This window comes from Saccopteryx leptura, chromosome 7, assembly GCF_036850995.1.
Source record: "Saccopteryx leptura isolate mSacLep1 chromosome 7, mSacLep1_pri_phased_curated, whole genome shotgun sequence".
Taxonomy (NCBI): Eukaryota; Metazoa; Chordata; class Mammalia; order Chiroptera; family Emballonuridae; genus Saccopteryx; species Saccopteryx leptura.
The window spans coordinates 110,722,697-110,749,516 of NC_089509.1; the positions used below are offsets into that span (position 1 = coordinate 110,722,697).

Consider the following 26,820-nt stretch of genomic DNA (forward strand, 5'->3'; position numbering starts at 1 on the left):
AATAAATAAAAACATTAAAATTAAAAAAATAAAGAGACTCACTGACAAAGGCTGCCAAGCTCCCTGACTTGCAGTACTGACAGGCTCTTTGTGAATTCAGGTGAGCCTGGTCCCCCCGGACCTCCAGGGAGTCACATAAAAGGCATAAAAGGAGACAAGGGATTTATGGGCCAACCTGGCCCAAGAGGCCCACCTGGAACTGCAGGAGACAAGGGGCCACCAGGCCCTCAGGTAAGTGTGAAAACTCATTTTGAGGTCTTATATTCCTCCACATGGATTGCCAGGATCAGTGGTACCAGAGGCAACAAAAATTTCCCATTTGTGATGCTTCTGTGCTGTGCACTCAAGGGGTAAGAGAGTCCAGAAGGTTCAAAGAATCAAAGAGTCGTAAATGTTAGACAGATTTGGCTTCTAAGAGGCCTCTAAAAGTTTGGTCCATGTGGGACCCTTCTCTATGCTATTCCTGACCTTTTCTTGTTTAGATTCTAAACAGTTCCAGTGATGGGGGCTTTAAAAGACACGTAGGAGTTTGGGATCGCTCTAGTCTACAAGACAACATGATTTTTCGGCCAATATATTTTCAAAGTTACGTGTGCTTTTCCCTCAATAGCTTTATTTTCTCCCCACAACGTACTTGCCAGTGTTTGCAAATACCTGCCATTTCTTTCCAAATACAGGGTAAACAAAAGTCAGTTAATGATAATAATACAGTAATCAATAATCTTTTTAAATTAACTAATTAATTTATTTGTATTTTTCTGAAGTGAGAAGCAGAGAGGCAGAGAGACAGACTCCCACATGTGCCTGACCGGCATCCACCCGGCAAGCCCACTAGGGGGCGATGCTCGGCCCATCTGGGGTGTTGCTCCATTGCAACTGGAGCCATTCTAGGGCCTGAGGTCAAGGCCATGGAGCCGTCCTCAGTGTCCAGGCCAACTTTGCTCCAGTGGAGCCTTGGCTGTGGGAGGGAAACAGAGAGAGAGGAAGGAGAGGGGGAAGGATAGAGAAGCAGATGGGTGCTTCTCCTATGTGCCCTGGTCGGGAATCGAACCTGGGACTTCCACATGCCGGGCCAACACTCTACCACTGAGCCAACCGGCCAGGGCAGTAATTAATAAAAAAATAATACTATAATTAATAATACAAGAGTTAACTTTCACATACTAACTGCAAACCTACTTTTGCCCACCCCTGTATTTTCTCCCCCCAAAATACTTTGTTGTTTTTCAAAGTCTACTTCATCTTTCATCAACCCTGCCTCTAATCTGAATATATCCTAATTTGTCAATATATCCCTTAAAAATGCAGTCCCTAGGACAAAGAGCCTCCAGGAGTAAGAAGTCAGTACTCCATGGAGCGCCTAGCAGAGGGAACAGTCTCACTAGCCGGAACATCTCCACTTTGTAGCCGGAACATCTCCACTTTGTAGCCGGAACATCTTCACTTTGTAATCCAACCCGAAGCCCACTTGGGCTGCTTGCTGCCATCTGTTCACCATACTGTTCTTGCACATTGAGCTTATGGTCAGCGAAAAGCCCACGTGCCTTTTCCTCGTGAACTGCTACTAAGTTTCTCCATTAGTGCTTGTCCTGTCTATTGTTTTTTGTTGTTGTTTTTTTGTTTGTTTTTTGTATTTTTCCGAAGCCAGAAACAGGGAGGCAGTCAGACAGACTCCCGCATGCGCCCGACCGGGATCCACCCGGCACACCCACCAGGGGGTGATGCTCTGCCCATCCGGGGCGTCACTCTGTTGCGACCAGAGCCACTCTAGCGCCTGAGGCAGAGGCCACAGAGCCATCCTCAGCGCCTGGGCCAACTTTGCTCCAATGGAGCTTTGGCTGCGGGAGGAGAAGAGAGAGACAGAGAGGAAGGAGAGGGAGAGGGGTGGAGAAGCAGATGGGCACTTCTCCTGTGTGCTCTGGCCAGGAATCGAACCTGGGGCTCCTGCACGCCAGGCCGACGCTCTACCACTGAGCCAACCAGCCAGGGCCTGTCCTGTTTATTGTTTATTTGAGACTTAGGTGTAGAATTTTCACATGTATCTTTCTTAAATGTCATCCTGTTCGTTTAGGCTCATGCTCCCAACCTATTAATATGGCTCAGCTCTGCCTCTCACTTAACACCTCCACATCTTCCTAGCTTTCTGCTTCCTCTGTTTACATCAGATTCTTGGGAGACTGATAGGGAGGTAGAGCTCTGTCATAGATGTTTCATCAGTGACAGGTGCTAAGGTACAGCATAGCTTGTCAGGAATCATGTTGCTTTCTTAAGAGCTCTTGGTATTTGGTTTCCAAAATCTACCTTTTAAAAACTTTATTTTGAAAAATGAGATATTGGTTCTTCATCAGTCTTAAGTATGTTTCATGATCTTCGTGATTCTTTGAAAGTAGCAAACACTGATCCTATGATCAATGATCCTATGATCACATCAGAAGTCCTTCTAAGGACACTGGGATGTGGAAAGTCTGGTTTGGAAATGTGATCTCACTTTAGTCTTCTGGGCTTCCAAGGTCTAGGCTTCTACATTTGCACTTGCAAGGTAATTAATTCAGCTGGTCTGAACTGGCTGGGTGCCTTTACCAGCTCTCTCCTTACATGGAAGAGCTCCCTCCCTACGCAAGGCTCCCTCCCGACACCTGGCCCTGCTCCCTGCTTCCCTTTGCCAGACCTCAGAAGCCTGGAGGTCCTGGATGAGACGGTTCTGTTGGCTCTCCTTCCTTTTTTAACCTCTCACCACCTTATCCGAGTGATAGGACTGCTGCTTCGTTGGGTCTTCTTGCTCTGACGACAGCTGGCTCATAGGGCAGTCTTGTTGTTCTCAGCATTTTCCATGTTCCTTGTCTTTAAGTAATAACATTGTCTCCATTCATGGGGACATGGTAAGAGCAGATTTAACATACATTCTGACCTATGGCTCTTTTCGGAAGCCCGGCCCCCACCCTCACCCCCTACCTCCTACCTCCTCCTATGTCTTTGCGTGGGCATCTTGTGGCTACAGGAGCAATTAATGTCAGCCTCATAAGGAGGGAACATCTCTTCCCCGTCAGATCACTGCATCCTTGCCCAAAGTGCACGTCAGAACCACCCCTACAACCCGTCATGCTCCCATTTCTGGACACTTCTTCTACTGATCTGACCAGCAGAAATTGATAATTGCTGCTTAGTTAGATTGAGGGCGGGTGCTACAGTTTAACAGCTTGTCTTTGCAAGAATTACAAATACAGATTATAAATTTTATTCGGGCAGTCTGGTGCCTGCTCTTCCTATCCAGTTGTATCTAATAGTCACACAACACTCATGAGGACCAGTTCTGTCTGCTCTTGGGTTTAAGATTAGTTTTGTTTTTATTTTTAACTGAAGATGAAAGTCCGAAGGAGAGGTCTAGGTGGCAGGAGTCTATAGGAACTGAAAGGCTGGCTTGGAAGGTTAAAATGATGTCTCCTAACTTCAGCTCATTTTTACCCAACATAGTATATCCTATTTGCTTTGAAAAAAAAAAAAACTGCAGTGAATATTGATTTTTAAAATGTGTCTGTGGTTCTGTTCCCTTTTCATTTGGAATGTAGGGAGCACCAGGCACTCCGGGTTTGCCAGGGCTCCGAGGGGACCCTGGATTCCAAGGATTTCCAGGCATGCAAGGTACCGTTTCTGTGCACTGCTCTTTGGATGCAAATACAATGGTGGAGATGCGCATTGCAGGGCACACAAATACCGAGCTCCCACGGTCACCCAGACGACTAGGGTTAGTGCAGAGAAGACCTCAGTGTCCTTGTGAAGGACCAGTGGAAGGGGGCTTAAAAATTAAAACTATACCTTGAAGATGGAAACAGTAGGAAAACAGAAGAGAAGCAGTTTACAGTGGTGACCTTTGAGAGTACTGATGTGTGTAGACTGTGGAGGTAGGGGTAGAGAACTACATTAACACCAACAGTATTGCTTTGCTCATTTTACTGTGTGCATGTGTTATAATTTTTAAAAGCTGAAAATCTGAAAAAAATATTAACCAAACTGTTTGTTATTGGGGAGGATAAGCAAATTTTTATATGTAGATTTACATATTTGTTGTTGTTTTTTTAATGGGGCACATGTATTAAAAAAAAACACTACTTTTTGGTTGCTGTTGTTTTATTTTTTTTAATTTTATTGATTTTAGAGAGAGGAGAGTAAAAGAGGGGTGGGGAGTGGGAAGAATCAACTCAGAGTAGCTGTTTCCTGTATGTGCCATGACCGGGCAAACCCAGGGTTTTGAACCAGACACCTCAGCATTCCAGGTGGGCGCTTTATCCATTGCGCCACCACAGGCCAAGCTACTTTTTGGGTTTTTAAGTTTAAAATGTTCACACACAGAAACTTAAGCTTCAGGTTTCAGAAATCCTCCAACCTTCCATAAGGGTGCTGTGATGTTAAATGATGTGAATGTGGGATTTGTTGTCTTCACTGGTTAAGTCCTCTGGTATTGTTTTTGTGTGACTGGTAATCTATTTTAGACTGTAAGATGCTACATACATGTAGCCAAAGTGAACAAAGCCACATTTTCACAAAGGAAAACTTCTTTCCAGGTCTAAGCAAGGATAAGGTGGCACACAAAGAGAGCCTTCTTAATCCTTTCCACTGACTCCACAAGTTGCAAATTAGCTAAGACTAAATCAAAGCAAGTGATTGCAAGGAGTCTCATTAGACACTGCATGGGTGACTACTGGCAGACAGCCCGGGAAAGATGTGTGGCACCTGGCACTCCCCCATCTCACAGTGTGAATATCTAAGGTTTGAAAAATGACATAAAAGCCCCACTAAAGAGAGAACCATTCTGGTGAGATGGAGGGTTACTTAGAGGGGAGACTCATAAAATAAGTTCTTTCAGTGATTCCATGAAACGTTACTCTCGTGTTTCAGAATAAGACCATCTGTCAGCTGGTATTAGGAAGTTTGCACTTTTTTTTTAATTTAGAAAATTTTAATCCCCAAAGGGAAAAATATTTAGGCTTTTTCTGGTGTATATAGTTAAATATTAACACACTCCTCAAGTTCTGATATCAAGTGGATAATTTATAGTTTCCAGTTAACTTTTGGTAATTGTTTTTATTCTATTTCTTCTGTAAAGATCATACTTAATATTAAAGTCTAAGTAAGCAGATATATCCACATTTCAAGATTTTTTATAAAAATGTATTTATCCAAATCAGTGGTTCTTGGTACTTTGTATTCATGTCAAAGAATGGGATAGACATCTTACCACTTTGATAGTTTACATCAATCAAAACAGATATTCTATAAGTACTTACCAGAGTTCCTAATATAATTAACTCTGGGCTGTTAGTAAAGCTAGAGCAGTAAACTGAGAAAACAGGTAAATATGCCAACCAATATAATTTACCAGGAAATGCTAAAATAGGCTTTAAAGTCACTTCATATTCTACCTTAAATATTAAATTGAATTGGTTTCTGAACTTATATAGTAAACTTTTAGAAATTCTACCTCTTCAATGCTAAAATACAAATTCTTAATGCTTACTTCTAGAGTGTATTTTTCAGTAGATACTAAACATGACCAACTGGTATGCCAAAACCCATATGAATTACATTGTGGGCTGTCGCAGAGCTTATAACCTCCAGTCATAATGTCCAGTATCTCGCCTGAGACTTGGTAACCAATCTGAAGAACTAGGAAACCCATTATTCTAAGTTGAAACACAACCCCCCCCCCTTTTTTTAAGGAGAGAAGGGTAATCCAGGATTTCTGGGATCTATTGGACCTCCAGGGCCAACTGGGCCGAAAGGACCACCAGGTAAATGTTATCTCCTTAGTACTGTTCTCCATGAGGAGAGGGTACCTCATCAGTGAAGCCATCTTCTTACGTTCATGTCAACAGGTGTACGTGGACCCCCTGGCACAGTTCAGATCATCTCCATCCCGGGAAGTCCAGGGCCACCAGGTCCAGCCGGAGAACCAGGGAAACAAGGAGACCCTGGGCCCCCGGGGCCACCGGGAGACCTAGGTGTGGCTCTGGCAGCGTTCACTTGGATTGCTGGGATGTGGTTGAACCGGCCAATGATGCATCACAGAAAATGTTACACTTTATAGTGTTTTTTACAATCAGTTTTAGAATTGAGCTCATTTTACTCTTGACCAGCAAATGTAAGACCTCTCAAATATTTTGGAAGCTGTTGCGCATAACCTTATAAATTTGAGCAAATGCACTTCAGAGAAGTTTTTTTATTATTAAGGTAAAATATATCTGTCTTCTCTGACATCTATTAGTTTTAGAGCTCTGTTTGAACAAACCAGACTTCTATGTACTGATACTTTCACTTTGTACAGTGTTTGGAAAAGTATTAAGTACAAATGTATGCTTAATAGTATGAAAGATTTTCAAAATATTGGTGTATAAAACTTTGAACTAAGCCCTTTATATAGGTTTAACATATTGTAAATCTTCTGAATGGAATTAGGTTCTCAGTTTGCTTGAATCACTGGGAGATGATATATTACTTTGATCAATATAAGGGCATAGTGAATTCTGGAACAGGGTAAATCAAAATGGCAACATAGTTTTACAAAGCTGTGCTTCATATACTCCTAGTTTTTATTCCCCCGGGGAACTAGGGTATAACTCGGTAGATGAACAACTGTTACACTTGGCCCGGGTTTGGAGTCCACTCAGGGTGCAGAACTTTCACTGCTCCAACAGGTCAGTCCCAGATCAACTGGGACGGCAGACCACCCTGCCTTTTATCCTATGTGTGAACTATTAAGTACAATGCTGGGGGTGTTTTTGTTTCTCTTTGTGTAGGACCCTGTGGGCCAAGAGGTAAACCAGGCATGGACGGGAAACCAGGAACTCCTGGACCGATCGGAGAAAAAGGCAGCAAAGGCTGTAAAGGAGAGCAAGGTAAGCGGCTGGCTGGCTTCTTCTCCTTCATGAAGTAAGGCTGCTCCAACAGAGGGAAGCCTTGTTTGAGCACGTGACCACAGCAGCAGTCTCGGTCCCGCAGTTTGTGTTGTTCAGGTTAGACTGAAAACCAGCAGCAAAATGTTCATTTGGAAGATGAAAAATCAAGTGATTGGAATACATCGTTCTTCCTGTCTCCTAACTGGGCAGATATACTCCAGATTTTTAACCTCAGGACAAACAGCCCTAAGAAAGCACTAATTTTATTTTCAGAAAGGCCAGTACTGTTTTTAATTTGTAGGAGTGCTTAGTTAATATCTACTTTTAGGAGTGATATACAAGTAGAGAAATATTATACATATTTTGATATAAATAGAAGAACTCAGTATCCTTACTTAGGAAAGCTACTTTTAATTATGCCATTTTAAAATACAACTCAACAACTCCTGTGTATCTTGACAAAAAGGCCTCTAAAATATTTTAGCCTGAACATGTTACATGTTCACCTGGATCGAAATTTACCTTCTGCAGAAGTTTCAAAAGCACGTCCTAAAATCACCTAGAGGTCTAAATCCTTTTTAGGATTGCTGACTTTGTTAAAATAAGAAAAAATTCTGCATGTGATTTCCCTATTTACTGATATATGCCCACATCTACTATAATAAAACTGGAAAGCCTAGAGAAATAAAATCTTTAAAAATTCAAATATGCTAATATCAATTTCATAATCACTCATAATTTACTATTGTCATGATGTACCCTAATATTTATTTGATTTTCCTTCAAATATGTTCCTCAAAGTGGTAAAAAAATAAAATAAAATAAAAATCTTCCTAACAATCTATTCATTTAAAAAACTGTATTGGCCAAGTCAGTGTTTCAGAATGGGACCACAGCCAGAGAAAGGTACTACAATGCAGATTGTACTGAGAATGATTAGCAAGTAGATCTAGTCCATGCTAACGCTGTAAGGCGCCTCAGAAGAAGGCGAAAGGGATCTCAGACTCAAACAGCGTTAGTCTAACCTTGGAGCCTTGGCCTGCCTTGGCAATGCAGAGTACCCTTGGGTCACGTTTACTTGCATAATGGCTCAGAGTTTCTGTCACACCGAGCTAATTCCTGCCCAGTTCCTGTGCAGACCTGAAGGGACTGTCTGCTTGCAGTCAGTTGTAGCCCCTGTGAAACAGGAGGGTACTAGGAACAGTGAAGACACCTTCCCATCTGGCATACTAAAAACATGGCAATTGAGACTCAAGTAAGATGACTCTATAGAATCTGGATAGGGCCTATTTTTTATTTCAAAGAATGAGACAAAGACACAGAAGGTAGGAATGGGCAGGGAGATTGCAAAAACAAAACAAAACATACTACTGAGGCTTTAACAAATCCTTGTGGAAAGCAGACTTATAATCGGGACTAGTGAGGTACTGCCGGACGCCATGGCATGGTTGTTTATGGGGAACACCATCTCCCTTGCCTTGGCAGACCAAAATTCCAAGTCTCTACATGTCCTTGGAACGTTAAAGAACCATCACCCAAGTTAAGCTGGGGTGGGAGTCAGGGTCCAATGGCAGTGGAAACAGATCTGGGAGGGGGGCTGGAAGGGGAGCCTGTGCCATTATTATAATTAGGTTATTTGATGAAGAAAGGGAGGAAGGATAAAAAGAACAGGTCACTGGTCCTTGTTCAGAAAGTGACAAATGTGTGTTAATTAGCCTATTCCAACTGCAAAGAAAATACAAAGTAAAAAAAGTACCTTGGTTTTAACCTCATATAAATAAACTTACACAACAAAAAAAAGGTCTTCTGTTCTTATTTGCCTGATTGATCAAAAACTTTCTTGAAGTTTGCACCTTTAAAAGAAATGTCAATGATTGCCATGTTTATTGAATTTATGAAAAAGCCCATGTAGTTTTTCTTCTTGAACAGATTTTTAAAATTCTCTCTCTATATATGATTTCTTGTTCCCCTACTTGTAGGACCCATTCATTTATGCTTAAAAGATGTACATAAGACCTACCAGAGGCAGACCACTGTGCTGGGGGTCACAGGGAAATACAAAGGTGGCCAAATCTCAAAAAATTCATCTTAAGACACAAATATCTGTAACAGGCATTGTGTGTCATTAGTTAAGTATTTGGTAATATTGTTTGGACATTTTACAAGCCACTGTTCTTTGTGACTCCTTTCTACATTTGGGGCTGTTCGTATATAAATATTTAAATTAGTATTGGGAATAAGTTTGAAGTTGTTCGTGTTGCAACATAACATGTTTCTTGAAGGACCACCTGGATTCGATGGACCACCAGGTTTGAAGGGGAAACCTGGCGACACGGGACCACCTGCCACCAGGACAATGACGAGAGGCTTTATTTTCACCCGGCATAGTCAGACCACAGCAATCCCTTCCTGTCCAGAAGGAACAAAGCCGCTCTATAGTGGGTTTTCTCTTCTTTTTGTACAAGGAAATGAACAAGCTCATGGACAAGACCTGGGTAATGTTCCAGTCCCGGTCACTTATCCCAAATACAGAGTGTACATTTTTACAGTACTTCTCACTGAGGTATAAACAACCTTCGGTATCTTACACTATTTTAGAGAGTAAACAAACCATTGGCCTCATGCCTCATTTTTATTCTAGAATGTAAGCTTTTTAAATTATAGTTGACATACATTGTATTAGTTTCAAGTATACAACATGAAATTTCAGTTATATACCTTACAGTGATCAACACAAAAAGTCCAGTCAGTCACCATGTAGTTATCGTGATACTTTGTTCCCTATGCACTACTTTATATCCTCCTGACTTATGTTACAACTATACGTGTGTACCTCTTGACCCCTTCAACGTTCTTACCATACCCCAACTGCTCAACCCTCTAGAAACTGTCAATTTTTCTGTATCTAGAAGTCTATTCATGTTTCATTTTTTTAGATTCTAAACATAAGTGAAATGAGTGTTTGTCTTACTCTAACTTTTCTCTCTTAGCACAGTGCCCTCCCTCTAGCTCTATCCATATTGTCACAAATGGCAAGATTTAATTCTTTTTCATGGCTTCATGTTCTAGTGGTTTTTTTCCACTTCTTTATTTGTCTACTGTCGAGCACCTAGGTTGCTTCCATATCTTGACCACAGTAAATAATGTAGCAGTAAATATAAGGGTGCATATATCTTCTCGGATTAGTTTTGTTTTCTTTAAATAAACACCTAGAAGTTTAATTGCTCGGTCCTCCTCTGTCTCTTAGCATTGCCTTTGTTTTAAAGTCTATTTTGTCTCATACAAGTATTGCTATCCCAGATTCTTTTTCTTTTTTTTTTTTTCCATTTTCATGAAGTATCCCGTCTCTTTCCTTTCCATCTATATGTCTTTCAATCTGGAGTCTCATGTAGGTAGCATATGTGAAGGTCCTGTTTTTATATCCATTCAGTCACCCGGGGTTTTTCAGTGGAGCAATTAGTCCTAATTTACATTTACGTAACTGTTAATAGATATGTGCTTATTGCCATTTTAATTGTTCTCGTACAAGACTTATAAATGGTTGGTCTATTAATTCTGCCTTTACTAGTGATATTTGTTTTTCTTTCATATATTTTCTTATTTCTAGTTTTGAGCTTTTCTTTTCCACTTAAAGAATTACATTTAACATTTCTTGTAATGCCAGTTTACTGGTGATGAACTAATTTAGCTTTTGCTTGCCTGTAAAATCTTGATCTCTCCTTCAATTCTGAGTGATAACCTTGCTAGGTAAAGTATTCTCGGTTGTAGCTTTTTCTTCATCATGTTAAATATACTGTGCCACTCCCATCTGGCCTGCCAAGTTTCTGTTGAAAAATCAGCTGAAAGTCTTATGGGCATTCTCTTGTATGTAACTAGTTGTTTTCCTCTTGCCACTTTTAAAATTCTCTCTTTATCATTCTTAACAATTTAACTATAAAGTGTCTTGGAATGGGTCTCTTTTGACTCATCTTGTTTGGGACTCTTTCTGCTTCCTGGATTTGAATATCTGTTTCCTTTACCAGGTTAGGGAAGTTTTTAGCCATTATTTCTTCAAATAGGTTTTCTGTCCCTTTCTTTCTCTCTTCCCCTTCTGGGATCCCTATTATTCAAATGTTGGTACGCTTGACGTTATCACAAAGGGACCTTATGTTATCCTCAATCTTTTTAATTCTTTTTCCTTCTTGATCTTCCCATTGGGCATTTTCCACTATCCTGTCTTCCTGATTGCTGATCCTTTCTTCTGTGTCATCTGATTTAATGATTTCTTCCAGTGTATTTTTATATCAGTTGTTAAATTCTCCGGTTCTGATAGCTCCTTTCCTATCATTTTTATCTCTTTAAGTTGCTCACTGAATTTATTCATTTGTTCACAGATTTCAATAAGCTTCTTTATGACTGTTGATTTGAACTCTTCATCTGGTAGACAGCTTACTTCAGTTTCATTTAGTTCTTTTTCGGTGGTTTTGTCCTGTTTTTTTTCTCTGTAACATTTTCTTTTCTCTCATTTTACCTGTTTGTTTCTAAGAATTAGGTAGGCTAAAATTCCTGGTCTTGAAAAAGTGGCCTTATTTAAGAAGTGTCCTGTGGGGCCTGGTGGTGGAATCCCCCTTGTCAACCAGAGTCAGGTGTTCCAGATGTGTTCCCTGGGTGGACTAGTGTAGCCTCCTGTTGTGTCTGGGCCACAATTTCTATGGTCACACTGGCAGGTGAGGCCTGGACACAACTATCACAGGCTCACTGGTGTGTGCTAGTGCCGACTAAGGCCACCCACTGGGTGTGGCAAAACAAGAGTCACTTTGGAGGGGTGCTAGCCTGACTGGGTCCTCAGGGAAATGCCAAGGTGGAGTGAACAGTGTTAGCAAGGTTAATAAGAGTTTCAGACATGATGCCTGCCAGTGTCAGACCAGCTAGATTATAGAAAGGGGGGGGGGCAGCACACACCAGCACCTCTCAGGAGAAAGTTCAAACAAACCCCTGTCCCTCCAGCACACACCCTAAAATGAGCTCGTGTATCACCCTGTGTGACCTAGGTACTTTCCAAACTGCTGTCCCTGCCCCAGGACTCAGAAAATACCATTATTTCCCCATGGATAAAACGCACCTGCATATAAAGATGCACCTTAATTTAGGGGCCCAAAATTTGAAAAAAAAAATGTATTACATAAAGTTACTGAACTCAAGTTTTATTCATCATAAAATTCATACAACTCCTCATCACTGTCAAAACTCGCATCCATTAGCTTGTCCTCATCTGTGTCTGATGATGAATCGATTTCATATATTACCTCATCCTCAGTTACATCTATGGCATTTGAAATGCCACACTTCTTAAATGACTTGACAACGATCTCAATCTTGATATTATCCCAGGATCTTTTCACCCACGTACAAATTTCTCCTATAGTTGGTTCCTTCATTCTTCCTGCTGGTGTCAAACTGTCCCCAGAAGACTTCATCCACTGGTTCCATTCATCTCTCATGGCAGCTCTAAAGGGTTTGTTAATGCTGACAAGAGGTTGGAGCTGGGTTGTCAAGCGTCCAGGTATGATGGCAAGTTCTGTTTTTTGCTCTGCAGCAATCTTCTTTGTGTTTTTTGTTATGTGTGCCCTGAACTGATCAAGCACCAACAGAGCAGGTTTACATAAGAGCCCACCTGGTCTCCTTCTCCAGACTTCCTCAAACCAGATCTTCATCCCATCCTGATCCATCCAACCCTTGTCATGAATGTGAATAATCACTCCTTGAGGAATGTCTTCTTTTGGCATTGTTTTGCATTTGAAAATCAGCATAGGAGGCAGCTTGGTTCCATCAGCACAACAAGCTAGAACAACTGTATAGTGGCTCTTTTCATGTCCACTTGTCTTCACAGTTACAGTTGTCACCCCGTTATCAACAGTTCTGTTACTTGGGACATCAAATTGAAGGGGGACTTCATCCATATTTGCAATCTGTCCCAACTCAAACTGATGTGTCTTCCAACATTCAATGACAAAACGATGAAATTCAAGGACCTTCTGCTCATAGTTTTCAGGCATCTTTTCGGCAAGTCTGGTGCGTGTACGCATGCTTAGTCCATTCCGTTTCATGAACCTGAAGCACCAATTGTGTCCTCCTTTGAAATCAGTAACTTCTTTTTCATCAGCAATTCTTCTTGCCTCATGCTGAACCATCTTTGCAGACAGAGGAATTCCAATTGCCCTTTGCTCTTCAATCCGTATCTTCAAATCCCTCTCTAAATCAGGCCATTTTGCTGACTTGCCTCTCATGGCCTTCTTCTGCTGTGGCGTTTTCAGTAGGGTTTCTTCTTCCCGTAGCCAGCATCGGATTGATTTCTCAGTTGGAGGAGGACCAAACTTACGTTCAGCAGCACGAATTCCATTCACTTTTGCAAATTGGATAACTTTTAACTTGAATTCAGCACTGTATGAAAATCTTTTCTGGGCCATATCTGGGCAGAACGTGGCAAAACGTAACCTACCGTAACATACCAGTATCAAGTGTGAAACAATGAGTGCAAGGACAACAAGTGCGAAAAAGTGGGAAATGCAATTAAAGAAATCTACAGCTACTGTATAACATGCACCCAGTTTTTAGACCCCAAATTTTTCAAAAAAGTGTGCGTCTTATACATGGGAAATACAGGGTATACAGAATGAGTTTCTTACAGCCCTTTGGCTCTCCCAAATGCTGCACTGGTTTTCAAAGCCAGAGGGCACTCCTCTTCCTGGTGTAGGTCTCCAAGGCTAGGGCTCAGACCCCTCTCTTCAAGGATGACCTCCAAGGTTGTGATTTCCCTTCCACTTGTGAGTCACTGCATGGTGAGTATGGGACAGGGTAGGTCTTGACTAGACTTAGTCTCTATTCCTCCTAACCACTTCTTTGTATCTGTAGTTGCAGAAAATCTGTTCTGCTAGTAGTCAGATTGTCCTCAGAGATAGCTATTCTACAATATATGTATTTGTAGTTTTGGTTTCAATGAGAGGAAGTGAGCTTACAATCTTCCTACTTTGTCATCTTGAACTTGACGCCAGGAGCCTTGCTCTTGAATGCCAATTTAGCTTGTCCTGTTCAACAAAAACAATTTTTATTTAAATTACTTATCTTCTTTATGATCTTAAAAGTAACATCCTTTCTAAAGCTTTAGCTAGCTATTAGCTATTATATACATATCAAGAACTAGAACATTTAGAAGCAAACACATTTTTCCAACCAAACTCTACCAGTCCTTGAGTTCTAGACTGATTGGAAAGGGCCACAGAAAACAGTAGGGGTGGGAGAAGGAGAATCTGTTCGCCTATTGGATCTTTGATTTCTATCATTATTAAAACTTCCTTAACACATTTTCCAAATAACTCTTTCATGTTACCTTTAATTTTTGTCATAAGTTATATTTTAATTAGCCTCTATCTACTAACAATATTCAAAATAATTTTTATTTACTGAAAGTGATACCCAGTCTGATGTTTTATTAGGAACTCTTGGAAGCTGTCTACAGCGATTTACCACAATGCCATTCTTATTCTGTAACATCAATGATGTATGCAATTTTGCATCTCGAAATGATTATTCATACTGGCTGTCAACACCAGCTCTAATGCCAATGGACATGGCTCCAATTACTGGCAGGGCCCTTGAGCCTTATATTAGCAGGTAAAAATTCAATCCCTTAGTTTTGTGATGGGACCAGGTGAATCATTTCTTTTGTAACAAAACTGTAGGGAGCACATCAGTGCAGAAAGTGGTGATGTTTGTTTCACGTTACAGATGCACTGTCTGTGAAGGTCCTGCGCTTGCCATAGCCATTCACAGCCAAACCACGGACATTCCCTCATGTCCCCATGGCTGGGTTTCTCTTTGGAAAGGATTTTCTTTCGTCATGGTAAGGAAAACAGGAACAGCAAATTCATAGTAGTAAAGATTGCTTGTAGCACCTTCAGTATCCCAAAATGATGTGCCTAACTTCAAATATATTCAGTATGCTATTAACATTTGCTTGAAAATCTAAAAATATATCCTCTTTTTTAAAAGCAGTAAGTTGTGGGTTGTTTTGGTAAATAATGGAGCATTTTAAAAAAGACCTCTCAGGAAATTACCTACAAATTCTAAAAATGACAGTGAATAGTAGTTACACGACTGGTAGTAAAATATCTTTTTTAAGAATGTGGCTTGTATTTTCTATACATCCTCCACAATCCTTATGAAAATCCTATAAAGTAGTTTCTATAACCTACATATTTACCCACCTCCAAAAAAAAAAAAAGGTAGTAATTTACCCAAGGTCTCACAACTAATAATGGTAAAGCTAGGATTTGCACCTAAGTCTGTCTGCTCCAAAATCTTTATGCCTTATACCATTTCCTTTTATACTCATATGAAGATGTGAACTAAGAGAAATAGCCTTTTAAAGAAAAATCCCCCAGATATAAGTGCTAAATGAAGAAATCTATGAACTGACCATGTGTGAGTCTAACAGCTGCACGTTAGTGGTTATTCATATTCTGTAGAGCATCACTTATGAATACATTATTCCCCCTTCTTTACTCATAGATACTTGTTGTTTCAATCATGAATTCAATGAATATTTAATTAAACACCTACCATACGCCATGAATGGCCTAGGCACTAATGATACCAGCAGTGAACTAAAGTTCCTGCTCTCATGGAGCTTTTATCCAAATGGAGAAGGTAGGCAATAAGCAAAAAGACACATTAACAATAACAGTAATAAGTACAGATAGTGAATGGTACTATGAAGGAAATAAGGCAAGATAAAGGGAGAGACTGCGACAGGGATGAGGTCAAAGGAAGCCATCCCTGAAGAAGAAAGATTCGATCACATGGAAAAGAGCATTCCAGGCAGAAGAAACATCTTTTACTTTCTTTTTGATGACTACAGCTCAACTTGAAAAGAAAATGAAGGCCCTGGCCCTTGGCTCAGAGGTAGAGCATCGCCAGGCATGTAGAAGTCCCAGGTTCGATTCCCAGTCAGGGCACACAGGAGAAGCGCCCATCTAATTCCCCACTCCTTCTCCTCCCCCTTCTTTCTCTTCCCCTGCCACAGCCACCGCTCGGTTAGAGCACGTTGGCCTCAGGACTGAAGATGGCTCCATGACCTCCCTCAGGCACTAAAATAGCTCGGTTGTCAAGCAATGAAACAAGGGTCCCACATGGGCAGAGCAGTAGGGGGTATCGGTAGGGGGCTTGCCAGATGGATCCCAGTTAGGGTTCATGCAGGAGTCTGACTCTTTCTCCCCATTTCTCACTTTAAGAAAATAATAATAAAGTAAATGGAGTGTTGGCAAATCTAGGCAAAGAATCATAAGTTTAATTTATACTTTTTGTTTCTATTACAAAAAAAAAAGAGCATTGAAAATTACAACACCATGCGCAGAATTCTAACTCAGCTATTTTTACGGTGCTAGTTCACCAGCGCAGGTTCTGAGGGTGCCGGCCAAGCCCTGGCATCCCCCGGATCCTGCCTGGAAGAGTTCCGAGCCAGTCCATTTATAGAATGTCATGGAAGAGGAACATGCAACTACTATTCAAATTCCTACAGTTTCTGGTTGGCTTCATTAAACCCAAAACGAATGTTCAGGTAAGTCAAGTTCAATCTAATGACTAATTGCAGAACTATTAAAAGGTTGCCTATGTTAGATTTTCATTACTTGTATTTACTGATGAACTTGTATTTTAATATCTTGCATGCCAATAAAATCCTATTTAGTTTGGCATTTCCAAATTACAAGAATCAACAAGTAGCCCTACCTTCATACTACTGTACCAACGAAGGCATCACTAGATGTAGTTAATGGTTATATATAAATTTATAGTAAATTACTGAATAAATCCTTAAAGGATCTGCTAATCTTAATTTACTTCATTAGAAGATTTTTAAGACAGGCTATTTAAAAATAGGGGTAGTTTTTATTATAAAAAGATGATCTGTATGTTTCCCTAGTGCTACTGAAATATGACTAATATGACCTTTTCAGAAATATACCTCCTTAATAAAGTTTATGATACACATTAATAAAACTCAAACCCACCAAGCATTCCTTTTTTATCTACAAATCAATGAACTTTTTTTTTTTAGAAAACCAATTCCATCAACTGTGAAAGCTGGGGAGTTAGAAACGATAATAAGTCGCTGTCAAGTATGCATGAAGAGAAGCCACTGAAGAAATAACCACGTAATGACACAGACGTGCACTTATTCAAGTATTTTTCTCTAACCAAGCTCTATGTTGGCTTGGTAGAAAGTTTCTATTTGTTTCCCACAAAACAAAGCTCTTCTTTTAAGTTAGTTCTGTGATTCTGGTCTCTAGCTCTGTTTCAAAGTTCCCTGTAGCAAGGCAGTGAGTTTTCACAGAGTATCACTACAATTGTATTCTACTTGTATCCATCCAAAAGCACTGTCTAAATGGTGAGAGTATCTAGCAGATTTGGTGCTACCAGAGAGACCTATTTGGTCCACTCAATTCCCAAGATTCACCCCCTTCTATTCCAGTCTTTGAGACTCAGGGAGGCTAAATCAGTTTTAATTGTCCGACCACCTACTACTTCCCAAGACTTTAGATCTTAAGTTATGAAGATGGGGGCAGGTGGAATACAAGGCATTATGGATGGAAATGGACTTTCAGATATCTTAATTAACGTAAGCCTCGAGGGAAGCAGAATTCAACTGAGGTTTATGGATTTTCCCAGGCTTGTTTTAAAGATACCCGCATGAGGGCCAAAAGGGTGTTCCCTGGATGGAATCACTATAGCCTTGGAAACACTGTGTGGTTTTGTTTTGTATATTTTTTAAGTCTTTTTTGTTTGTCCCTTGAATTCCTTTCAAGATAGCAATATTGCCTGTTTGTATTCCAAGTATGTAGATACAATTTTTACCCTTAGTGAACTTTAATACAATATTTTTTACACACATTTCTAAAATGTCTAATTTTAGCTTCTCTTTTACCAGCACATCTACACAAATAAGAGGACTTTTTAGATGTGTCCTTTATCCCACCCCTATAAATGTTGGTGCACATAACTGAGTAGTTCAGTGATACATGAAAGAATTTAAGGTATTTATTGGCTAATCAGGCTCAAAATATTTCTCCTTTGCTTTAAATATGCCATTTAACTCGGATATTTCAAGATTCCCTTGTTACTTCTCTAATTCTGCTTTTGTAAAAACATGTTTTTTTATGTTATATATTCTTTCAAACCATACTGAGAAAGTCCATTGTGTAAAAATCTTAATGTACAAATTGTATAGCTTGGTGACTGTGTCTTAAAACTTGCTTTTCGGTGCATTGATACATCCCTAAGGTTACATAATTCAACTTAAGCATTTTATTCAGTGCCAAGACATGCCCCAGGCATAGAAATTCTATTGGGGGGGGGGGGGGGGAGAAGAGACTTGTTTCTGATCTAATATCCGGGGAAAGGTAACTTACTATTTCTGTGAGGAATCCCACATATCTGAGCTGTTACCTCCCCTCTTCTTCCTTTATCTCTGTCCTTATATTTCATCATCATAGTTCAGCAGGCTGCAATAAAGTTTTAAAAATAAGATACATACCTAGGAAGAGCCCAGGACTTCTAGCTTCTCTTAGGCTAGCTTTTCCCAGGCATCACAGAAGCCAAGTCTGGATGTTAAGAAAACAAAAATCTGCAAAACATCAAAAACCATTTATCCTTGATGGGAGAACTATTCGGTGAACCTCAGAAGTCAGGCATCCGAAGGAAAAGCTCTGAAGATGTTTCTTGATCCACTGAAATGGAGAGGCGATGCTCACATTTAAGTTCAGGTTTTATTGCTTCAATATCAGTTGCTTTAGAAGTGAAGATGTGGCCCTGGAGGACAGCAGACTGTGACCTAGGTCCACATCCTCTACTGCTCATGTAACTGCTGTCAAGCCATTTTTATATGTAAACTAAGAAGTGCATTTTACTTAGATTATTTATTTAGATTCACTTAATATTAAGACTCTTTGCCCTACAAACACCCTATTATCCCAACTGAACTGTAATGGCACAGAGGCCTACTGGATCTCCACAAACCCTCTACAGACCACTAGTTTTCAAAATGACCCTGGACCAGCAGCATCTGGACACTTGTTGCCAATGCCAATGGGCGGACCAACCCCAGAAATACAGAAGCAGAAACTTGGGGTAGGGGTGGAGGGGTTACGTTGTAAGTCCTGCAGGTGACTTCCAGTGCACGCTAAGATTGAGAATAACTGCTCTAGGTACCTCCCCCAAAAAACCTATCCTATGGGCAGTTACCAGCTCTCGCTGGCTCCAGTTCCCCCTGTGCCCCTCTTTGACGTCCAAATATCACCAATGAGCTTAAGGTTATCAAACGTCACCAATAAGAAAAAGCCCTATGTTGGTGCTAATGACAAATGACTGGCCTCCATTTGTCCCTTAGCCTACATCGTCTCTTGCCCTCTCATCAATGTTTAATTTCTGAGGAAGACAAGTGACGCTCAATTCCAATGAAGCCATACTTACAGCTGCTCGCCATACTTCTCAGACTGAGCACTAAAACGGAGTTCAAATGCTTTACTTTCTAGACATCTATAAGTAGCTTATAAAGTTAGGAAGATTTAACTTTATAGATAACACATAAATAACTTGTTTCTTTTTAATTTGGTCTTCAGCTTTGGAATTTCACAGTGTGCTCAGAGGTTTCTCTTATTGCAAGATAAATATTACTAAGTACAATAACATTCATGAAAGTATGACAATAATACTAAATTTGAATTTTATTGCTAACTTAATTGACAAAGATTTTCCATGCATTAAATGTTAACTTACTGCTTCTATACTTAATTTAATATTTACTGTATAACCAAATGAAATATATTTAAAATATATTGAATACTTTATATCTTGACAAAATTATAATATTTTAATATACTAATATGTCTGTTAAATTATAGCTAAAATATAATTTTATTGTATTGTCTAATAATAAAATTGAAAAAAATTATATCTGGTCTTATTTTTTCAAAATGTAAATAATTTTTTTTTAATTTTAAAAATATATGTTCATCTAAAAACAATATACAATACAGAAGTTAACACCTGTGGATATATTTTCATATCTATAGGCAAGAACACATCATTATTTGAATGGATTTACTACATAAATCAATAAATCCCCCAACTGACTGACCCTTAATTTAGTTTTATTATGGATGTATTATACATACTTCATTTCACATTTATCCAATTATTTCCCCTCTAGAAGGAAAACTGTATAATCAAAGGATTCACAAACTTCAACCTTTAACATACATAAAAAATGCCTCCAGGAAGGTAGGCATTTCCAGCTGCATCAACAACCTAATAAAAACCCATCTCCCTAGGCTTTCACCAATACTAGATGCTGCTGTTCTTTTACAATTTTGCCTAACTTGTTTTAATGTAATTTTGCTCGTTAATAGTGAATCTGAACATTATTACTTTTAAATAGTATTTTTTGTTAGGACTTATTTTTGTTTTCCTGTGAAGAGCTTAATCATTCTTTGCTCACTTTCTATTAAGTTGTTTAAGAAGTTTTTACAAATCAGGAAGAAAATATATAGATTACAAAAATTATGGATCATATATTTTGATAAAATATTTCCCATTTATAATACAAATACTCATTTAAGAAAAAATACTTCTAAAATTTCAACTGTAGAGATTTAATAGAACACTTGTAATACACTAAATGTAAAATCTCAGTGGAGGAACTTACAGGCTAGGCTGTGTTGAATGGCGAGAGATACAATCAAATGAAGAAACAGAATGAACAGTGATTCTACGTAATAATTCTAATAAGACCATGAAAATTGTTGCTCAAAATAAGTATTTTAGAATCAGTCTCATAATTGGGCTCCCCCCCAAAAATCTAGTTTGTAAACATTTTGAGTGAAAAAAATACTAATCTATTTTAGTAAACTTAGTTTTACTGCTAGTAAAAGCAGAAAAGAAATTAGTTTGAAAAGCATGAAGCAATCTCAGAAGACAATTAATGTTCCAGAATATATACAAATATATCTTATATATATCATATATATACATACACCTTAGTAAATAAATTGGCATAGTAGCTTAGGGCTGTATTAGGTAGGGTTTAGAACAGATTACCAGGTTAAAACTTGGTACTTCATTGGTTGGTACCAGAGCTCTAATGAAGATATTGAGTGAAAGAGTAGAATGATCAGAGAATAACCTGGAAGACCCAGTATTCTGTATACTGCCCTAGCAAGGCTATTTCATAGTCTTAAGTGCTTTTAAAAATGATTTGAGGCCCTGGCCGGTTGGCTCAGCGGTAGAGCGTTGGCCTGGCATGCAGGGGACCCGGGTTCGATTCCCGGCCAGGGCACATAGGAGAAGCGCCCATTTGCTCCCCCCCCCCCTTCCTCTCTGTCTCTCTCTTCCCCTCCCGCAGCCAAGGCTCCATTGGAGCAAAGATGGCCCGGGCGCTGGGGATGGCTCCTTGCTTGGCCTCTGCCCCAGGCGCTAGAGTGGCTCTGGTTGCAGCAGAGCAACGCCCCCGGAGGGGCAGAGCATCACCTCTGGTGGGCGTGCTGGGTGGATCCCGGTCGGGCGCATGCGGGAGTCTGTCTGACTGTCTCTCCCCGTTTCCAGCTTCAGAAAAATACAAATATATATATATATATATATATATGATTGGATTACTGTAAAGGTTTTTGAATTTGTAAAGAACTATAAATCATCAATTTCTTTTAAACCTGGGGCTTCAAGTTTGGGATGTCACAATTTGTAAAAATGAATTCTTTGTGGCTCCAATGTCTAGAAAAAAAATAGAGAAAGAAAAAGATCAAAGATGGAGAGTCCAGTTAAAAGAGTAACAGACTAGCAGTCTAGCAGTGGGAACGGAATGCACAGAAAGGAGACAGCTGACATTGGGATGGGAGACTTAAAGGTGGCGCACTTGGGATATTGTGAAAGAGAACTTCGAAATTTTAAACCTTGGTGACTGAAAATATATTCTTGACATTAACTGACAAAGGAAATTCAGGAGAAGGTATCTAGATTGGATAAGGGAGAAACTGGAGTTTGAAAACCTTTTGGGACCAAAGCTCCACTGGGACACTTGGGAAGAACTGGCTACAATTAGTGCAACAAGGTGAGACAATAAATGCAGTCTATTTAGATTTATATGTCCCCTTTTCCCACAAAACATTTGAGGCAACTGGTTGAAAAAATAGTCACTGATGAACTGAATCATAAACAGGCATGGCCACATTAATGATAGAAGACACGGCAGACCCAGCATTAAGCTTCGTCACAAAAAACAAGGGAGCATAATTTACAGGTAAGAGAAAAATCCCATCCTTTTTTTGAGTCTCTCCCACCATTGTTAGATTTGGGGTTTTTTTGTGTTGTTTTTTTTTAATGAGACACTGTCTCATTTAAAAGAATGGTTCAGGAACGTTAAGGGAAATCAAGATTAACAGAAAAGATTTTGGACTAGTAATTGAATTACTTAAGAAACATCCAAACCTGAAGAGGATTTTAATGAGTATATCTGAGGTAAATATTGCCGGAGCAAGATCTCAATGCTTTGGGAAGAACAGTCTGCAGCTTCTTTTATGCATTCAGGTTTATTTTCTTCATCTTCTTTCTGGCTTTTTTTTTTTTTTTTTGCCACTTTATTTTTCTTTTAAATCATTTTTAATTTTTCAATTACAGTTGGCATAATTGTTAGTTTCAGTCGCACACCCCAATGACTAGACATTACATAACTTGATACTACATATAATTATTAGAATGTTATTGACTGTATTCCCTATGCTGTACTTTACATCGCCATAAGTAACTGTTCTGTAACAACCGAACTGTTTTCTAGGGAACTAAGAAAAATGACATGGATGGGAGATTAAACTATAGGATAATTAACAAGATAATATGCTTTCTTGAAGGTGGTCACCCTAATTTCAAAAATGCACAGAAAAAAATGGACAAGTCTTACTTAAAGCAAAGAAAAAAACCTTTTACTAAAAGCTGTGTGTCTGGGGAGTGACAACCTACCAGGACCTACCCAGTTAGGAATGTAGGATCAGATGACTCTCTGAGTTACTTTTCAAAGAACCCTTCTGTCTATCCACACAACCTTCATTTAAATGATCGTTTATTCTTGGGGGGAAGGGCAAGAGTAAAAACCAAATTGCGAGTAATTAAAAGATGCAAGGGTACCGGCAGAAGCAGCAGAACCCTCATTTCAAAAGATTCTGGCTGTAAAAAGCATCCCCAGCTTGGGCACTATCTTCTCCCCAAAACGTTGGCTTGGAATGTCTGATCAGTCCTAAAAGAAATACATACTTAAGAGAAGAATGACTTGTCCTTGTTATGAGGGGGGCCAAGAATTCAACGCTCATCGGGCCTCCCACATTATCTTGAAAAAGGGTCACCCCTCTGGGACACCTTCCCCTTCTAGGGAACTCCAGCTTCGAGTAGGTCCTTCGTTCGGCTGCTCATTCAGGCCCGGGCGTACAAAGAATTCCGCCCCAACGTTGACGGACTAGGTACTGATTTCTCCCCGGAAGAGTAAGAAGGTTAGCGATCCAGGGAAACCCAGCTCCTCCAGGATCACCATGAAGGATCAGGAGGCCCGGGCACTGTTAGGGGGGACCCCCGAGAGTCGGAGAGCGTCAAGCGTCCGCCAAGCCCGGGGCAGGCTCACTCGCAGCACGACCGGCGGGCACCGGAAGGAAGCGGGCCGGCGTGGGAAACGGGGTCAAGTACACGGCCGCCGAAGGTGTGGTTTCGGGGGTGGCACACGGCGCGACACACAGACGACGGATGACAGGACTGGGCCCGTGAAACCGAAACCACTTGGTTAACCAGCGCAGCCCCCATAAATTTAATTTTTGAAAAAAAAATCACTCGCAGAGCTAGCGACAGCGGCCGACCCCCAGGCCTCGCCGCCTGGAGCAGAGGGGTTTAACGGGCTCCCGGAGGTTCACTCGGAAACAGGAGGTCCTGAAAGGTCACGAACTCGAATAAACAAAAGCGTGCACCGGACACGTACCGTGAGACGTCGCTCCCCGAGGCAGGAGCACGGCGCCTGCACAGACGCGCTTGGCGACGCGACGGGCGAGTCACGGCCCCGCTCCCGCACGCGCGGCTCCCGCGTCCGCCCGCCCGCCCGCCCTGCTCCGCGCGTCACGTGGCCGCGGCCCCGCCTCCGCTACGGGTCCTGCCAGGGGCCAGTCCCGGCCGTCCTCGCGTCTCTGCCGGCCCGCTGCGGGCCGCTCCGGCCGGTGTTTCTGCCTGGGCGCCTCCGTGCGCTGGGCCAACGGCCTCTGGCAGCGCCCACCGAGCGCCGCGGCAGCCGGCGGGCCGTGGCCCTCGCCGGGGACACTCCGGCGGGCCCAGGGGTGAGTACTGACGTCTTCCCGACCCGGGACCCGCGGCCTGGCGCCGAGGCCGGGACTCCAGCCGACGGAGGGACCCGAGGCAGCCCTGGCGCGTCCCCGGGGTCCGCGCCGGCCCGAGCCCCGAGCCCCGGGCTTCTGCCCTTCAACCCTGGCCGCTCCCGCTCCCCACGGCCTTGCCTCCCTCCGGGCCCCAGGGAACCGGTCCTGCAAACGTTTCGGGCTGACCTCCTCCCGGTGTCCAGGTCGCCGTCCTCCCGGGACGGGCACTCGGGCTTCCTTTGGCGTTTCGAGGACAGCGGGGGCGGGGGGCTGGAAAGACCCCGGACGGCCCGAGCCGGACGCGGCGCTCTGCGGGTCGTCTTACTCCCCGGGACGTGGCGTCGTGCAGGTGCCCTTGAACTCGACACCTGCCGCCCCGCAGAGGACTGTTTCTGTTCGGTAGGCTGGCTGGTTCTATTGGTACTTTGTGGGAAGCCCGTGCTGGAGAAGAAAGGTCTTGTTGGAAGCCGTCTGGGCCGCGAGGGGTCCGGGGCCGCCCGGCCGTGAGCATCCTTGCGCGCAGGTGCGGGGCCGGCGGTGCTGCGGCGGCCGGGGACGCGGGAGGGGAGCCGGGCTCGCGCTCCGCCGGCCTCCGACCTTGGGCGGCGGGCGGCCCCCTCCCGGGGTGGAAGGAAACCCCAGCCGCATCTTCTCCGGGGAGGAGAAGCCCGTCGAAAGCGGAGGCGTCTTTTTATTGCGAAAGATAAGGCTGGGGCCCTCGTTCTCTGTTTCCAAATATAGAAGCAGTTGTATCCAGGCCTGTCATCTACGGAGAGACGTGGACGGAAGGACCGTACACGTTGACTCTCTAGATGAGCAGCCTTTGCTTCTGTGTCAATTTCGCTAGCTAATGACATCCCGAAAGAAAATCCCTTTAGGAAAATGGGCAGGGAAAGAATTAGAACCAGTCAGTTGTGCTTAGTAGTCTTTTCCCATGTAATTAAGGTGTGTGAGGGTGTGTGTGTGTGTGTGTGTGTGTATGTGTATGTGTAGGGGAGGGGAGGAGGGTGTGTGTGTGTGTGTGTGTGTGTGTGTGTGTGTGTGTGTGTGTGTAGGGGAGGGGAAGAACCTGCTATCTTTTTGGTTTCAAAGGCTTGTGAATTAGTTTTGCTGTTCTTCCCAGAAGGCAGTTGTGTGTTCTATTCCTTCCTGTCTGGTAGAGCTGTCTCGTTTTAGGATTAAGAAGTTGGACTGTTACTCTCCTTCCTGGTGCTGAAACTTGTTTTCTGTGGACTCATATATTTAAAAATTCGATAGTTTATATTTTCCAAGTTTTCAGCGACTTAAACTGAAATTCTGGATTACTACACGCTGATATTTTAATACACACGTTTTTCAAGTATAGTTGCTTGAAAAGAGAACTGAAAAAACTTTTATCTAGGATGACCTAGATAAAAAATTTGAACTAGGTCCACATACAACAGGTGATAAAGAACGGAACTTTTTTTTTTTTTTTTGAATTAGAGAATTATATAAATCTTTGCAACCACGATCAATTTGACCTAAGCCATTTCTGTCATTCCCTAAGCTTTTTCTCTGGGTCCCAGTGTTTTAGTAAAGAAAATGAATTCCAGCTTGGATGATTGTGTTTCAAAATTGGGATATTTTCCATGAGTGGAACGTGATTGACTTGACCCTAGGTGGTATATGGATACGGGTTTTTGTAATAATTTTTGGTATGTTATGTAAACCGTGGTTCAAGATAGTGATCTAAAATGTCCTTTTAAAGGACATTTATTTAAGTTTTTTTTTTTAAGTTGAATTAAAGAGAAGATTACAGTAAGTGTACTGTGTGAAGATGGGTAAAACCATGAAGTTGGTAAATACTGATATTTGGGAACCAGTGGGCGTAGGAAGTAAAATCTAAGAGCACCTGTTGATTCTGAGAGTAGTTTTGTGTCCTTAACTATAGTAACAGAAAAGCAGTATTAATTTCCTAGTAGATTCTAAAGGACAAAACTTCTGGAATTATCTTAACCCCAGATGAGAAGTTTATATTATTTATTGCCAAAAGATATTACCAGAAATTCCATAGTCTAATGAGGGAGGGGAAAAATAGATTTTGATTTCTTTCACTTAAGCCGAAATCTCGTAATTGGGACAGTTCAGTGGTTAAGTCTTGGTAGAAAAGTTCCCATTTACTTTTTTAACGTAAGTAGCTCAGATTGGCTACAGGAGTAATTTGGCTTTTTCCAGAAGTTGCGTTTTCCATGCCCATCTTTATGATCAAAGTCTCTTATGCTTTACAAATTCAGAGATGCTCTAAGATGAAATGTTGCTGTAGAATGGAATGTTGAGACCCGTGGGATGTCCTAATGGAAAGGTAATGAGACTGAAATGCAACAAATGGAGTATAGCAAATAGCACATTTCAGCGAGATAGCGGTCTAGCAATTTCTGTCCCTTGTTTATTATTGTAAAACTTTTATTTGTAATGTCCCAGGACTATAATCCTTATGATACATCTTTGCAGTGGTATTTCTAAATATAAGTTTTCACTAT

The 26,820-nt window shown here is 41.3% G+C and overlaps 2 protein-coding genes across 11 annotated transcripts in view; both read left to right on the forward strand.

Annotated features, from left to right (window-relative positions):
• COL4A3 (collagen type IV alpha 3 chain) overlaps nt 1-18,341 on the forward strand; it is a 136,290-nt gene extending 117,949 nt beyond the window's left edge. The window contains exons 43-52 of the mRNA XM_066346607.1: nt 101-231; nt 3,567-3,639; nt 5,715-5,786; nt 5,871-5,996; nt 6,792-6,890; nt 9,173-9,385; nt 14,363-14,540; nt 14,655-14,769; nt 16,313-16,485; nt 16,984-18,341. Coding sequence (XP_066202704.1) covers nt 101-231; nt 3,567-3,639; nt 5,715-5,786; nt 5,871-5,996; nt 6,792-6,890; nt 9,173-9,385; nt 14,363-14,540; nt 14,655-14,769; nt 16,313-16,485; nt 16,984-17,068 — 1,265 coding nt within the window. The 3' untranslated portion in view covers nt 17,069-18,341. The remainder of the gene's footprint in view (nt 1-100; nt 232-3,566; nt 3,640-5,714; nt 5,787-5,870; nt 5,997-6,791; nt 6,891-9,172; nt 9,386-14,362; nt 14,541-14,654; nt 14,770-16,312; nt 16,486-16,983) is intronic.
• Nucleotides 18,342-24,127: 5,786 nt separating this feature from the next.
• MFF (mitochondrial fission factor) overlaps nt 24,128-26,820 on the forward strand; it is a 30,554-nt gene continuing 27,861 nt past the window's right edge. For 3 of the 10 annotated variants that reach the window (XM_066346612.1, XM_066346616.1, XM_066346617.1), the window contains exon 1: nt 24,130-24,280. The gene's annotated coding sequence lies outside the window, so the exon portion shown is untranslated. Of the gene's footprint in view, nt 24,281-24,489; nt 24,843-26,820 lie in introns of those variants that run through there. The other 7 variants (XM_066346615.1, XM_066346618.1, XM_066346613.1 and 4 more) reach the window with 5 other exon arrangements.